The sequence below is a fragment of the Schistocerca piceifrons genome, chromosome 8 (genome assembly GCF_021461385.2).
Source record: "Schistocerca piceifrons isolate TAMUIC-IGC-003096 chromosome 8, iqSchPice1.1, whole genome shotgun sequence".
Taxonomy (NCBI): Eukaryota; Metazoa; Arthropoda; class Insecta; order Orthoptera; family Acrididae; genus Schistocerca; species Schistocerca piceifrons.
In genome coordinates this window covers 343,451,966-343,464,989 of record NC_060145.1, presented here as the reverse complement: position 1 = coordinate 343,464,989, position 13,024 = coordinate 343,451,966, and the positions used below count along the sequence as shown (strand labels likewise).

The following is a 13,024-nucleotide window of genomic DNA, read 5'->3' as shown; positions in this document are numbered from 1 at the left end:
GATAGGGAAGGGAGTGAGACAGGATTGTAGCCTCTCCCTGATGTTATTCAATCTGTATATTGAGCAAGCAGTAAAGAAAACAAAAGAAAAATTCGGAGTAGGATTAAAATCCATGGAGAAGAAATAAAAACTTTGAGGTTCGCCGATGACATTGTAATTCTGTCAGAGACAGCAAAGGACTTGGAAGAGCAGTTGAACGGAATGGACAGTGTCTTGAAAGGAGGATATAAGATGAACATCAACAAAAGCAAAACGAGGATCATGGAATGTAGTCGAATTAAGTCGGGTGATGCTGAGGGAATTAAATTAGGAAATGAGACACTTAAATTAGTAAAGGAGTTTTGCTATTTGGGAAGCAAAATAACTGATGACGTTCGAAGTAGAGAGGACATAAAATGTAGACTGGCAATGGCAAGGAAAGCGTTTCTGAAGAAGAGAAATTTGTTAACATCAAGTATAGATTTAAGTGTCAGGAAGTCGCTTCTGAAAGTATTTGTATGGAGTGTAGCCATGTATGGAAGTGAAACATGGACGATAAATAGTTTAGACAAGAAGAGAATAGAAGCTTTCGAAATGTGGTGCTACAGACGAATGCTGAAGATTAGATGGGTAGATCACATAACTAATGAGGAGGTATTGAATAGAATTGGGGAGAAGAATTTGCAGCACAACTTGATTAGAAGAAGGGATCGGATGGTAGGACGTGTTCTGAGGCATCAAGGGATCACCAATTTAGTATTGAAGGGCAGCGTGGAGGGTAAAAATCGTAGAGGGAGACCAAGAGATGGATACACTAAGCAGATTCAGAAGGATGTAGGTTGCAGTAAGTACTGGGAGATGAAGAAGCTTGTACAGGATAGAGTAGCATGGAAGCTGCATCAAACCAGTCTCAGGACTAAAGACCACAACAACGACAACAACAACAACATCTTATTAGCAATGTTTGTGTTTCCACATTCCTTCATTTTTTTCCAGTCGCCCTCCAAAATAACTTTTGTTTGTTTAATTTTTCTTTATTGATGTGCTGTCTCTGTGACTGACATCTATATCTACGTCTACACGGATACTCTGCAAGTCACATTTAAGTGCCTGGCAGAGGGTTAACATCTCTACACCTACATTTACCTCCTTACTCCACGTCTTCCCTGCCAGAGTCCTCACATATTTGTTCCATTTCATATCACTTAGAGATGTTACACCCAGATATTTAAATGACAACTGTGTCAAGCAGTACACTACCAATGTTGCATATGAACATTACAGATTGTTTTTCCTACTCATTCGCATTAACTCACATTTTTCCACATTTAGAGCTAGCTGCCATTCATCGCACCAGTTAGAAAGTTTATCTTCATCTCTATCTTCCTACAGTCACTCAACTTCGACATCTTACATACACCACAGCACCATCAGCAAACAACTGCAGATTGCTTTCCTCTCTGTCCTCTAGATCCTTTATATATATAGAGAACAACAGTGGTCCTATCCCATTTCCTGACAATACCCTCTTCTCCATTGAACACTCACTGTTGAGAATAACATACTAGGTTCTATTACTTAAAAATTTTTCAAGTCACTTGCATATCTGTCAACTTATTCAATATGCTCTTACCCTCATCAATAACCTGCAACGGGGCACTGTGTCAAATGCTTTCCAGAAATCTAGAAATATGGAATATGCCTGTTGTCCTTTATCCACAGTTCACTGTACATCATGTGAGGAAAGGGTAAGCTGAGTTTCGAAGAAGCGATGATTTCTAAAACCATGCTGATTCGTTGAGATAAACTTCTCGGTCTCAAGAAAATTTAATATATTTGAAGTGAGAATATGTTCAAGGATTCTGCAGCAAACCAAAGTTATGGATAATGGTCTGTAATTCTGCAGGCCCATAGTTTTACCCTTCTTATATACAGGAGTTACCTGCACTTTTTTCCAGTCGCTTTGGACTTTTTCCTGAGAGAAAGAGATTTGCGATAAATGTAAACTAGGTAAGGGGCCAAAGCCACAGAGTACTTTTTGTGCAACCGAATTAAGATTCCATCTCGACCCAGTGATTTATTTGCTTCCAAATCTTTCAGTAGTTTCTCTATGCCAGGGATGCATATTACTATGTTGTATATATGAGAGTCTGCCCTACTGTCAAACGATGGTATCTTTGTACAATTCTCCTGTGTGAATTATTTCTCGAATGTGAATTTAAAAACTTCTGCTTTCATTTTGCTCTCTTCAACTGCCTCACCAAATGAGTCAACAAGGGACTGAATGGAAGCCTTAAACCCACTTAGTGATTTTACATAGGACCAGAATTTTCTCGGGTTCTCTGCCAGATTTTTTGCTAAGGATGACAGCAGTGGATGTTATATGCTTTATGCATAGCTCTTTTCATACACACACAAATTTGTATGAACCTCTGGTTGTCATCATTTGTGCATCCACCTTTGGATGTCATCATTTGTGCATACTCTTTTAAACCGATAGTGCAACAGACTCTGCATCCTCAGCATCTTCAGAATCTTGTTACTGCAATGCTGGTAAAAAATTTCAATATCAAGCAATAATTAATGCAGAGTAATGAAATGAAATTTTGGGAATACATTTGTCTGGGTAACAGAGTTAAGTCATTAATGTTGCAAGATCACAGATTAATGAAAGCACGAGATAAGGCCATTGCAAATGCGAAATGCTGGTACATTCATAACTGGCGTAACTGACAGAAAGCTAAGCCCAAGTATGCAAACCTGAATGCATTTTGTCACACAGGTGCCAAATGTCTGTTTGTGGGATGGAGTTCCATGCATGGTTCGGTCAATATGGAGACAGTTAATGCTGATTCTGGACAAATCTGCACTTGGCGTCTGACGATGTCCCATATGTGTCCAACTGGATACAGATCTGTTGCTCCAGCAGGCCAAGACAACTTGTTGACACTGTAGACCTTTTTGGGTATGTGGGTGAGCATTATCCTGCTGGAAAACATCCCCTAGAATGCTCTTCACGAATGGCAACGCAGTTGGTTGAATCACCAGACTGACATATAAATTTGCTGTTGGAATGTGTGGATAGCCACGAGATTGCTCTTGCTGTCATGTGAAAATTGCAGCCCAGACCGTAAGTCCTGGTGTAGGTCCAGTGTGTCTAGCACAACGACAAGTTGGCTGTAGGCCCTCAATTGGCCTTCTCCTAACCAACAAAAACAACCATCACTGGCAATGAGGCAGAACCAGCTTTCATCATAAAACACAACAGACCTCCACCCTGCCCTAACCTGTGCCCCTACCTGACAGTACTGAAGTCACAAATGGCGGTGGTCTGGAATCAGTGGAATGCATGCTAATGGGCGTCTGGCTCAGAGCTCTCCTTGACATTACAATTTGTAACAGTTCGTTGTGTTGCTGTGGTGTCAGCTACTGCTCAAATTACTGCTGCAGATGCAGTACAACACTCCAGAGCCACATGCCAAACATGAAGGTCTTCCTTCTTGGCACTGCCATGTCCAGAGTCCGATCTTCTTGCGACTCATTCAAACTCAGCAAGGTGTCGATACTTGTGTCTTAAATGCATTCTTGACTAACATCATCCAAGCATGTCCAATCTCAAAAGTAACTAATGCTCATGAACGTTACAGCGTGTATTTAAAGTGAACCTGATTTGCATCCTCATAGGGGCACTATTACCACGACTCTTATGTGGCTGGCACGAAATATGAATAGAAATCATCTTTCAGATGTAGAAACAAAAAAATGGTTCAAATGGCTCTGAGCACTATGGGACTCAACATCTTAGGTCATAAGTCCCCTAGAACTTAGAACTACTTAAACCTAAAGACATCACACACACCCATGCCCGAGGCAGGATTCGAACCTGCGACCGTAGCAGCCTCGCGGTTCCGGACTGCAACGCCAGAACCGCACGGTCACCGCGGCCGGCATGTAGAAACAACTTTCATTTACCTCGCACAATACCTTTTTGGTATCGTGATTTTTTTTATTTTTTTTTTATTTTTATTTTTATTTTTATTTTTTTTTCCTGTCAGTGTATTAATTTGTTTGCAAACTACGGCTCGTGTTGCTTTTGAAAATTTCATGGATCTTTTGATAAATGACATTTTCAACTGGAAGTATGCAACCATCATCAACATTTGTGTAACAATTTATTATGTCACAATCGCTTAAAATATGTAATCCTCACATTACTATGAAAAGTAAAGTTGCCACTCACCATATAGCGGAGATGCTGAGTCGCAGATAGGCACAACACGCGCACCCGCACACACCCGGGCTCTGGTCTGGGCCTGGTACCAGGCCCACGCACACGCACACGCACACACTCACACGCAAATTCAACTCACACACACATGACTGCAACCTCTGGCAGCTGAAGCCACACTGTGAGCAATAGCACAAGTGCATGATGGGAGTGGCAACTGGGTGGTGGTAAGCAGGAGGCTGGGGCAGGGAGGGGGAGGGATAGCAGGGTGGGGTGGGGAAAGACGAGGTGGAGAGACGGTAGGGCAGCTAGGTGCAGTTGGGAGGTTAGATGGAGGGCAGGGGAAAGGTGGGGGCGGAGTTGCAAAAAGGAGAGAAGTAAAAAGACAGGGTGCGTTGGTGGAATGAGGGCTGTGTGCTGGAATGGGAACAGGGAAAGGGCTGTATGGTTGGGAACTAATGACTAATGAAGGTTGAGGCCCGGGCGGTTATGGGAACACAGGATATATTGCGTGGAGAGTTCCCACCTGTGCAATTCAGAATAGCTGGTGCTGGTGGGAATGATCCTTACAGAACAGGCTGCGAAACAGTCACTGAAATGAAGGATGTCATGTTGGGTAACAGGCTCAACAACAGGGTGGTCCACATGTTTCTTGGCCATGGTTTGTCAGTGGCCATTCATGCGGACAGACAGCTTGTTGGTTGTCATGCCAACATAGAACACAGCACAGTAGTTGCAACTCAGATTGTAGATTACATGACAGGTTTCACAGGTCACCCTGCCTTTGATGGGACAGGTGATGTTTGTGATCGGACTGGAGTATGTGGTGGTGGGAGGATGTATGGGACAGTCTTACATTAGGTCTTTCAAAGGGATATAAACCATGAGGTAAGGGGCTGGGAGAAGGGGTTCTGTAGGGGTGGAAGAGTCTGTTGTGTAGGTTCAGTGGATGGCAGAATACCACTGTGGGATGAGTGGGAAGGATAGTGGGCAGGACATTTTTCATTTCAGGGCACAACAAGAGGTAGTCAAACTTGGCAGAAGGACTCTGCCAGCTGTCAGATACATCCACCTACAAACCTAGCCACAGTGACCCCATTCCAGAAATCCAGCAGAATCTCCAGTCTCTCCTCAAATCCTTGGGCCCACTGCAGAATCTCTCTGCTGAGTCCATCTCTCTGCTCACCCCTACAACTCCTGGCACTTTCTCTGGATAGTTTACATCTATTCTAAAGAGTCTTCCAGTTAAGTTCCTTCAATATCTCTTTGGCACTCTCCCATGGATCAAACAAACCTGTGACCATTCGTGCTGCCCTTCTCTGTATGCGTTAAATATCTTCTGTTAGTCCTATTTGTTATGGGTCCCTCACACTTGAGCAATATTCTATAAATGGTCGCACAAGTGATTTGTAAGCAGTCTTCTTTGTAGACTGACTTAACTTCCCCCGTATTCTCCCAATAAACTGAAGTCTACCACCTGCTGCTTTACCTGTGACTGAGCCTGTGTGATTACTTCATTTCATATCCCTACAAATTGTTACACCCAGGTATTTGTATGAGCTGGCTGATTCCAATATTGACTCATTGATATTATAGTCATAGAATACTATGCTTTTGTGTTTTGTGAAGTGCACAATTTTATATTTTTGAATATTTAAAGCAAGTTGGCAAACTTTGCACCACTTTGAAATCTTATCAAGATCCTACTGAATATTTATCCAGCTTTTTCAGGCATTGTCAATGACTGCAGCATCTGCAAAAAGTCTGAGGTTCCCATTAAAATTGTTTGCAAGGTCATTAATTCTTGTAGATGGTTGTGAATTGCGCTTTTTGCAAGGACTAAGCACAGTTTTTGTTTGAGGGATTTACAATAGATTGTAGTTAAGATCATAGTTACATAAACAGTATGGGTCCCAACACCCTTCCCTGGGGTACATGCGAAGTTACTTTTACATCTGATAATGATTCTCTGTCCAAAACATCACACTGCTCCTCCTTATCAAAAAGTCATAAATTCAGTCACAAATTTCATTTGATATCTGACGTGATTGTACTTTTGGCAATAAGTGTAGATGTGGTACTGAGTCAAATGCTTTTCGGTAATCAAGAAATACTTCATATATCTGAGAGCCATGATCCAAAGCTTTCAGTATATCATATGAGAAGAGTGCAAGTTGGGCTTCACATGATCAATGTTTTCAGAATCCATGGCACTGGAGAGGCCATTCTGTTTAAGGTATCTCTTTATATTTGAGCTCAGAATATGTTCTGAGCATCAACAGTAAACTGATGTCAAGGATATTGGATAGTAGTTCACTGAATCACTTCTACTGCCCTTCTTGTAGATGTTGTGACTTCTGCTTTTTGCAAGGACTGAGCATAGTATTTGTTTGAGAGATTTACAATAGATTGTAGTTAAGATTATTGTTACAAGAGGGGCTAACTCAGGTGCAGATTCAGTGGAGAATCTGACAGGGATCCCATCAGGCCCTGGAGATTTGTTCAATTTTAACAGTTTCAGCTGTTTCTCAACACCACTGACACTGATAGTTATTTCATTCACTTTGTCAGTGATACTAGGAGTAAATTGGAGCAATCTACTGGGTTTTCCTTTCTAAAGGAACATTTGTAAACAGAATTGAGCATTTCAGCTTTTGCTTCGCTACCCTCAATTTCAGAGCCTGCCCCATTCTCTAGGGACTGGACACTAACTTTGGTGCCACTAACAGCCTTTACATATGACCAGAACTTCTTTGGGTTTTGACAACATCCTGCTATGGTAGTCATTGAAGGCATCACACACCACTCTCTTGACAGCCAAACATGTTTTATTCAGCATCTCTCTAAGTATAGGCCTATACTTTGTTTTACGCCTATCATGAAGTAAGCTCTGTTCCTTTACACTGAATGTACAACATGGAGGTTCCCTCCCATTATGAACTCACTGGATGTCTTATCACACTCACCATTAACAAAACTGTAATTTTCCCAATTAATTGTTGGATGATTTAAGTCTCCACCAATTATTACAATATGACTTGGGAACTTGTGTATAACTGAACTGAGAATTTCCCCAAAATTTTTGGTTACATCAGAAGATAAGTCGATAGAAGGATCCAGTTATTTTATGCTGCCCCCCCCCCCCCCCCCAAAAAAAAATTGAGTCTTGCCCTAATTTTGATTTCTTTTTCCATCTGATGATATATGATGTACAATCATTAAAGTATTTTAGATTTCACAGTGTTTACCATGCCCAATGTAATTACTATATATCTTGATGATGCCTTTTAGTGGGTAAATCTCATCAGACTTGGTGCCGAAACCAGTAACGAGACAATAACATATTTTTAACCAACTGAGGCATAATAAACTACTGCATAATTTCTTTTTTTTTTGTCAGAGATTTTGGTCATTTTATTTTCCATGTTTCCATTTCCATGCCCCTTTTGCGGTGTGTCCTCTAGTAGACCAAGACATATTGCAACAAATGGTAATATATGGTATTAAGGCATGAATCCTTAACAGAACTATGCTGCTAATTCCTGGGAATTAATGCATGAAAGCAAAGTAAGACAATACAAAGAGAAACAAAATGAGAAGTAATCACATTTTGAACCCCACATCAGGGAGGAGTATTAAAATTTAGTACCAAACTGGTACTTGAAATTGGAACCTTACTTTTTACATCAATAATACTTCCAACTAAGCTCTCCAGGAATGACTGCAGACCTAACTTCACAGTTTTCATTTCTCACAGAACCGCTCTCCCACTTTCTACTATTTGCAGAAGTTCTCCGGTATACACTGCAACCAGCACTCCTGAAGTAAATGATATTGTAGAGAAATGGATTGGTTAGAGCTTGACACAGTGTACGAAACAGCTTTGGAGAAGTTTGGAAAGTAGAAAGAGGTGTTATGGTACAACTGAAGCAGGGCAGGTAGGTTACAAGTCATTCCTGGATGGCTCAGTCAATAACAACACTGCCTGTGAAAAGCAAGGGTCAGAATTCAAATCCCTATTAGGTACACAGTTTTAATCTGCCAGTATGTTTCCAAACACCACACAATTTTTCATTCTGGCTGTAAATGAAATAAAGAATTTTAATGAACATAGGTTTATCAGCACACAGGTCTCACATGGTGTTAGAATTAACCATTCTCTGAATATTTCATACCTTATCTTTACACTTCTCAATCATTTTTCATGCTCATAAGAATAATGTAGGAAGGAACAGCTTACTTCATATGCAAGTTCAGCAGCTTCAGAAGCGGCTTCAAACTCCCTATGACACAATGGACAGCAAGGATCTTCCTGTTCCAGTTTCTGAATGTAGCGACGGAACATGTATTCCGAAGCACTGAGCGTTCCTTTTTGGTCCTGTGAATACAAGAATTAGGCTTAGAGAATTTCTGCTAAAAATAAAATTACAAAAACAGATTGAGAGAGTGCAAGCTGGAATCTCCCATCTGTTCTTATTGCACTTCTACTATTAATTCATTTTTTTCTTATTTTTCAATTTCTGTACATTTTCTAACTGGTATACAGGTGGTAGGTGCTCAAATACTTTAAAACATTCACTAATCAAGCAAAGGAAAATCCAAAATGGAATGTAACAATAAAATAATATTGTTACAAAATGTAAACTAAGTTTTTCACCACTTAAATGCATTATTCAAGATATTATTTTCAATGCACTGATCCCAATGATGTACCCAGCTTTCATGGAAAAACTATCAATAAAAGAAATGACTAACTGAACTGTTTACTGCGGTTCGATTTTGCAATTTTTGTGTGAGCTAGTATGTATTGAAGGATTTAACAACACATCTCATTACAAAAATTGACATTCCAACTCTTCAGTGATATATTTCAATTTCTGTGAAACTAATGAACTTACAAGGTAATTCACATTACAGTTCAGGAGTAGCTACACTTTTTATTGCAGATTTTGCCTCTGTGGCTGTTAAATTCCATTCTTTATCATTATACACTTGTTGACCTAAGTTTTATGCACAAGGTGGCATACTTCACTAACTGACTAAGCTGTTAACTAGGATTTTTGCCTAATTTACAGTAATTTACAATATGACTCTTATACTGTAAATAGGGTATTCCCAACGTACATGCATAAAATTGTTTCATAAACTTTTCCAATTTTCTAGACCATCACATACTTCATAAACAAAATTACAGTTAACATTCATGGATCATTCTGAGTGGAATTATTTATTATTTTTCAAATGATTATGTTATTTCCGAAGTTACAATACATTCATACACCAGTCTTTAAATAGTCTGCTGACACCACCTACAATTTTTAGTCCGAGCTCATATATAGCAAGCATGTATGTGCACCCCACCAATAAAAAGACTGCAGTTGGGAAGGAAATGCAAAACATCCATGCTTAACGTTATCGTGAAATTCCCGGTCGCGCAAGTAATGGAGAAACATCTATGCTGAAAGCATCTGGGTCCTGCTAGCACTCGTGTTACATCTACGCGAGATTTAAAGAAACCACAAATACCCTTAGCTGTTTTTAAAGTTGATTTTTGTGTTCTATATTTACAGCATCAGTGATTTACTGCATTAGTATGCATACAGCCGCTCAGTATTCATGAAGCTCACATTTAATATTTCTATGAAAACTGTTGCATGGTGCAGGTATTTATGACTAGCATGTGGGTGTGGATCATCTGACACATTTTTAACAAGTCTGTCTCAAGTCTTCTGAACTGATGAATGTCTTTTACTTGGATCTGCTATAGAGTTATGTGCTTGATATTCAATCATCTCTGAGACTTTCTCAAAACTTGAGTGTGTGCACTGTTTGCACAATTCACAGCCACTGCATTTTGCAAATACTGTGTTTAAAAAGTAAGCTGTGATACTGTGCCATATGACAGTGCACTTGTCTAATTGCATAAAAGCTTTTGATGTGTAATTGAATCTGGTAATCACAGTGTTTGTGATGGTACTAACTGGGGAACTAAGCCACATTTCACGGCAATTGTGTAGTGTATGTAATTTTTACACGTCTAAGACATCAATCTACAGATATTCCACCTGACTTTGATCATGGAGTCTCTGAGGGCTTAATGAATAACGCATGTAGGCACTGTCACAAGATGAATGTTTGCTCATAAAAAGTAGCTTTCTAAATAAGACTACAAATGTCAGCCAAGAGTTTACAGCAGAATACGAACCTGCAGTTCTTGTATTCTATCAGAAACACTTTGTATGTACTCATCAAAATCTTGCCTGCCACACAAATCATATATTTCTTCTTCAAATTCTGTAAAGAAAGTATGAAATCAAATTAACAGACTGAAAGCTGGTTCCACAAAAACTCAATCCAATGATACGCATTAAAACAGAAGGATTTTTACATATCTTACACTTTTTTGGAAACAGAAAAAGAGAGAAACTGTTATGACTTAAATAATTAAATTTAAAAAAAAATGCAAATTTCTAAATTCTTGACAGACTAGTAAAATTACTGAGAAATAAAGACAGAATAAATTATTTATACACAGCTGCACATCAACCTTCCACAACTGCTGCCAGCCAATGCGATTTAGTATCCTTGCGCGTACAACACAGAGAGCATTCACTTCCACAGTCCAACATAGTGCCACAGAAGAATGCTGAAGATTAGATGGATAGATTGAATAAAAAACAAACAGGCAATGAACCTAATTGGGCAGGAAATCTGACTAAAAGGAGAATTTGGTCTATAGGACACATGTATGAGTACGTGAGTGCACACGCGTGCGAGCGCGCACTCGTGAGTGTGGGGGGCAGAGTTACAAATATAAAGGGAGACCATAGCACTGAACTCAAGTTTCTACTTACTTCGCAGCTCTCTTTCTTTCAAATCCAACTGCTCCTTGTGATGGGCTCGTTTCACTTCAAGTGCAGCCGCCTCATTCTGCTTACTATTTATCTTCTCATTGATGTTGTTGATCTGACGAGTCTACAGCAGGTAGAAAATTGAAAAACAAATGTATCTCACCACCAGCAAGAACTTATAAATTAATAACTACCCAACATTATATATTAGGTCTACAACTTTGTTTCTGCCGTTTTGCAACAGATGGCAGTAGCGGCAAGTGGGGTTCGGTTGGTTGGTCATAGGTGTAATACAATAAGCTTAGGCAGATGTAAACATATTAGTTGATTTGTGATTGCATCATATGATTATTCTCGATTAACGACGTCAACTTACGTACCCATTGCCACTGATGATGCTTCCCAAATAAAAGAAGCAAAATGCATATGGCAATAAACATACTTCCTTCAATTAGTTGTGTAGACAGTACATACCTCAACGAATAATGTATGTGTTTAATTTTCCCAATTTCTTGCCTATATTCAGTGGGGGTTGCTTCATTAACTTTATAACTGTGTACATAAATCCATTCTGAACCCTAGGCAAGAAGGCAAACTCTACACAGAAATTATTTTTGTCTCTTACATTGTTTTCATGCAAATCACTGTATAGTAGCAAATATACTGTGAAGTGAGTGTAAGAATTCTTAGATAGTTGAAGAGAACTCTGCAAGATTTACTATCTACTTTGCACAATATCTTTACCAGTCACTTCTGTTGTATAAATATTTTATTTACTTTGGGTGTGCTGTCTCAGAGCATAATCTCCCAACACACTTCTCTTAAAGTCAGCACAGTGAGAGATGTTTCTAAAGACAACAAATGCAGCGCTAAATTTCTTAATTCCCTTATTCACATGTTGACTACTTCAATTTGTTATCCAGTTGGATGTCTAGGTGCTGTACACACTGTTTTTCATTTGGTGTAGGACAATACTGTCTTACTTCCAGTACCTGCAGGTCGTTTTTGTCAGTCTGAAGCTGCATGTATGAGTATTGGTGAGATTAAGCATCAAAGCATCTGCAGTGAGCCAGTTGTTGGGTGGACATCAACTGGACTTGCAGTTGTTCCAGCCTCCCTTTCTATGGACGATAATGCCTGCCTGCATCAAGCTGCCCAAATGGATGAATTTCTTGATGATGGTGATATCTACTGTACAGGTTGTCCAGCAATGTCTCTTGATCTGAAACCTTTAGTCCAAGTCTCAGATGCACTGGGAAGAACCATCATGTGCCACCAAGGACTCTCCCAGGTCTTCCCATATAAGCTTCTTGGGAATGAGGCAGACTGTATATAGAGTTTTCTTTTTTGAGAGAAACCGTATTTTTACTAAGCATAATGCATATCTTTGGTCTTCAAAAGCTTTTTTACTCCCACACTTTCAACAAAGCTGTATGTCAAGTTTCTTGTGATTAAATTTACTCTTATTATGCGAGTCTTATAACTTCCTGTTCATGAAACTGCTCCCATCTCTTTACTAAAATTGACATTATCGTAGATGTGGAAACAGAACTGCTACTAAAGGTCTGAACTGTTTCCTACATATTAAACATACAGTGTCTCTGGAATGGATGATAAAAACCTTGGTCATACAATAAACAGATAAACGAATGCTGTCCCAACTCTAGCTTATCTATGTTACCAAGTGGTTACCATTTTCAGGTTACCTATCTAATGGCTAATTTCATATAATTATTGATGGAGCTTAAATATTTCAAATGCTGCCATAACCTACTAATTATGAGGCATAATCTTATGTTAAAAGTTTAATGCAATAAGAGAAGTATTAAAGTTGGAAACTGAGTGCGTCTTGAAGCAGCATCCATTGCATTTTGTGAATACCCAAACTTTATTCATCCAGTATTTAAGAATAAGAGCACTTAGCAACTTCCAGCAAACCTTTACGAAACTTTTCCTCACTGGCACC

General features: G+C 39.4%; 1 protein-coding gene across 1 annotated transcript in view; it reads right to left on the bottom strand.

Moving 5' to 3' along the window:
- Positions 1 to 13,024, bottom strand: part of LOC124712340 (DNA repair protein RAD50-like) — a 191,942-nt gene that overhangs the window by 100,662 nt on the left and 78,256 nt on the right. Inside the window, exons 12-14 of the mRNA XM_047242635.1 lie at positions 11,062 to 11,182; positions 10,413 to 10,501; positions 8,448 to 8,585 (exon numbers count right to left, since the gene is read on the bottom strand). Coding sequence (XP_047098591.1) covers positions 8,448 to 8,585; positions 10,413 to 10,501; positions 11,062 to 11,182 — 348 coding nt within the window. The remainder of the gene's footprint in view (positions 1 to 8,447; positions 8,586 to 10,412; positions 10,502 to 11,061; positions 11,183 to 13,024) is intronic.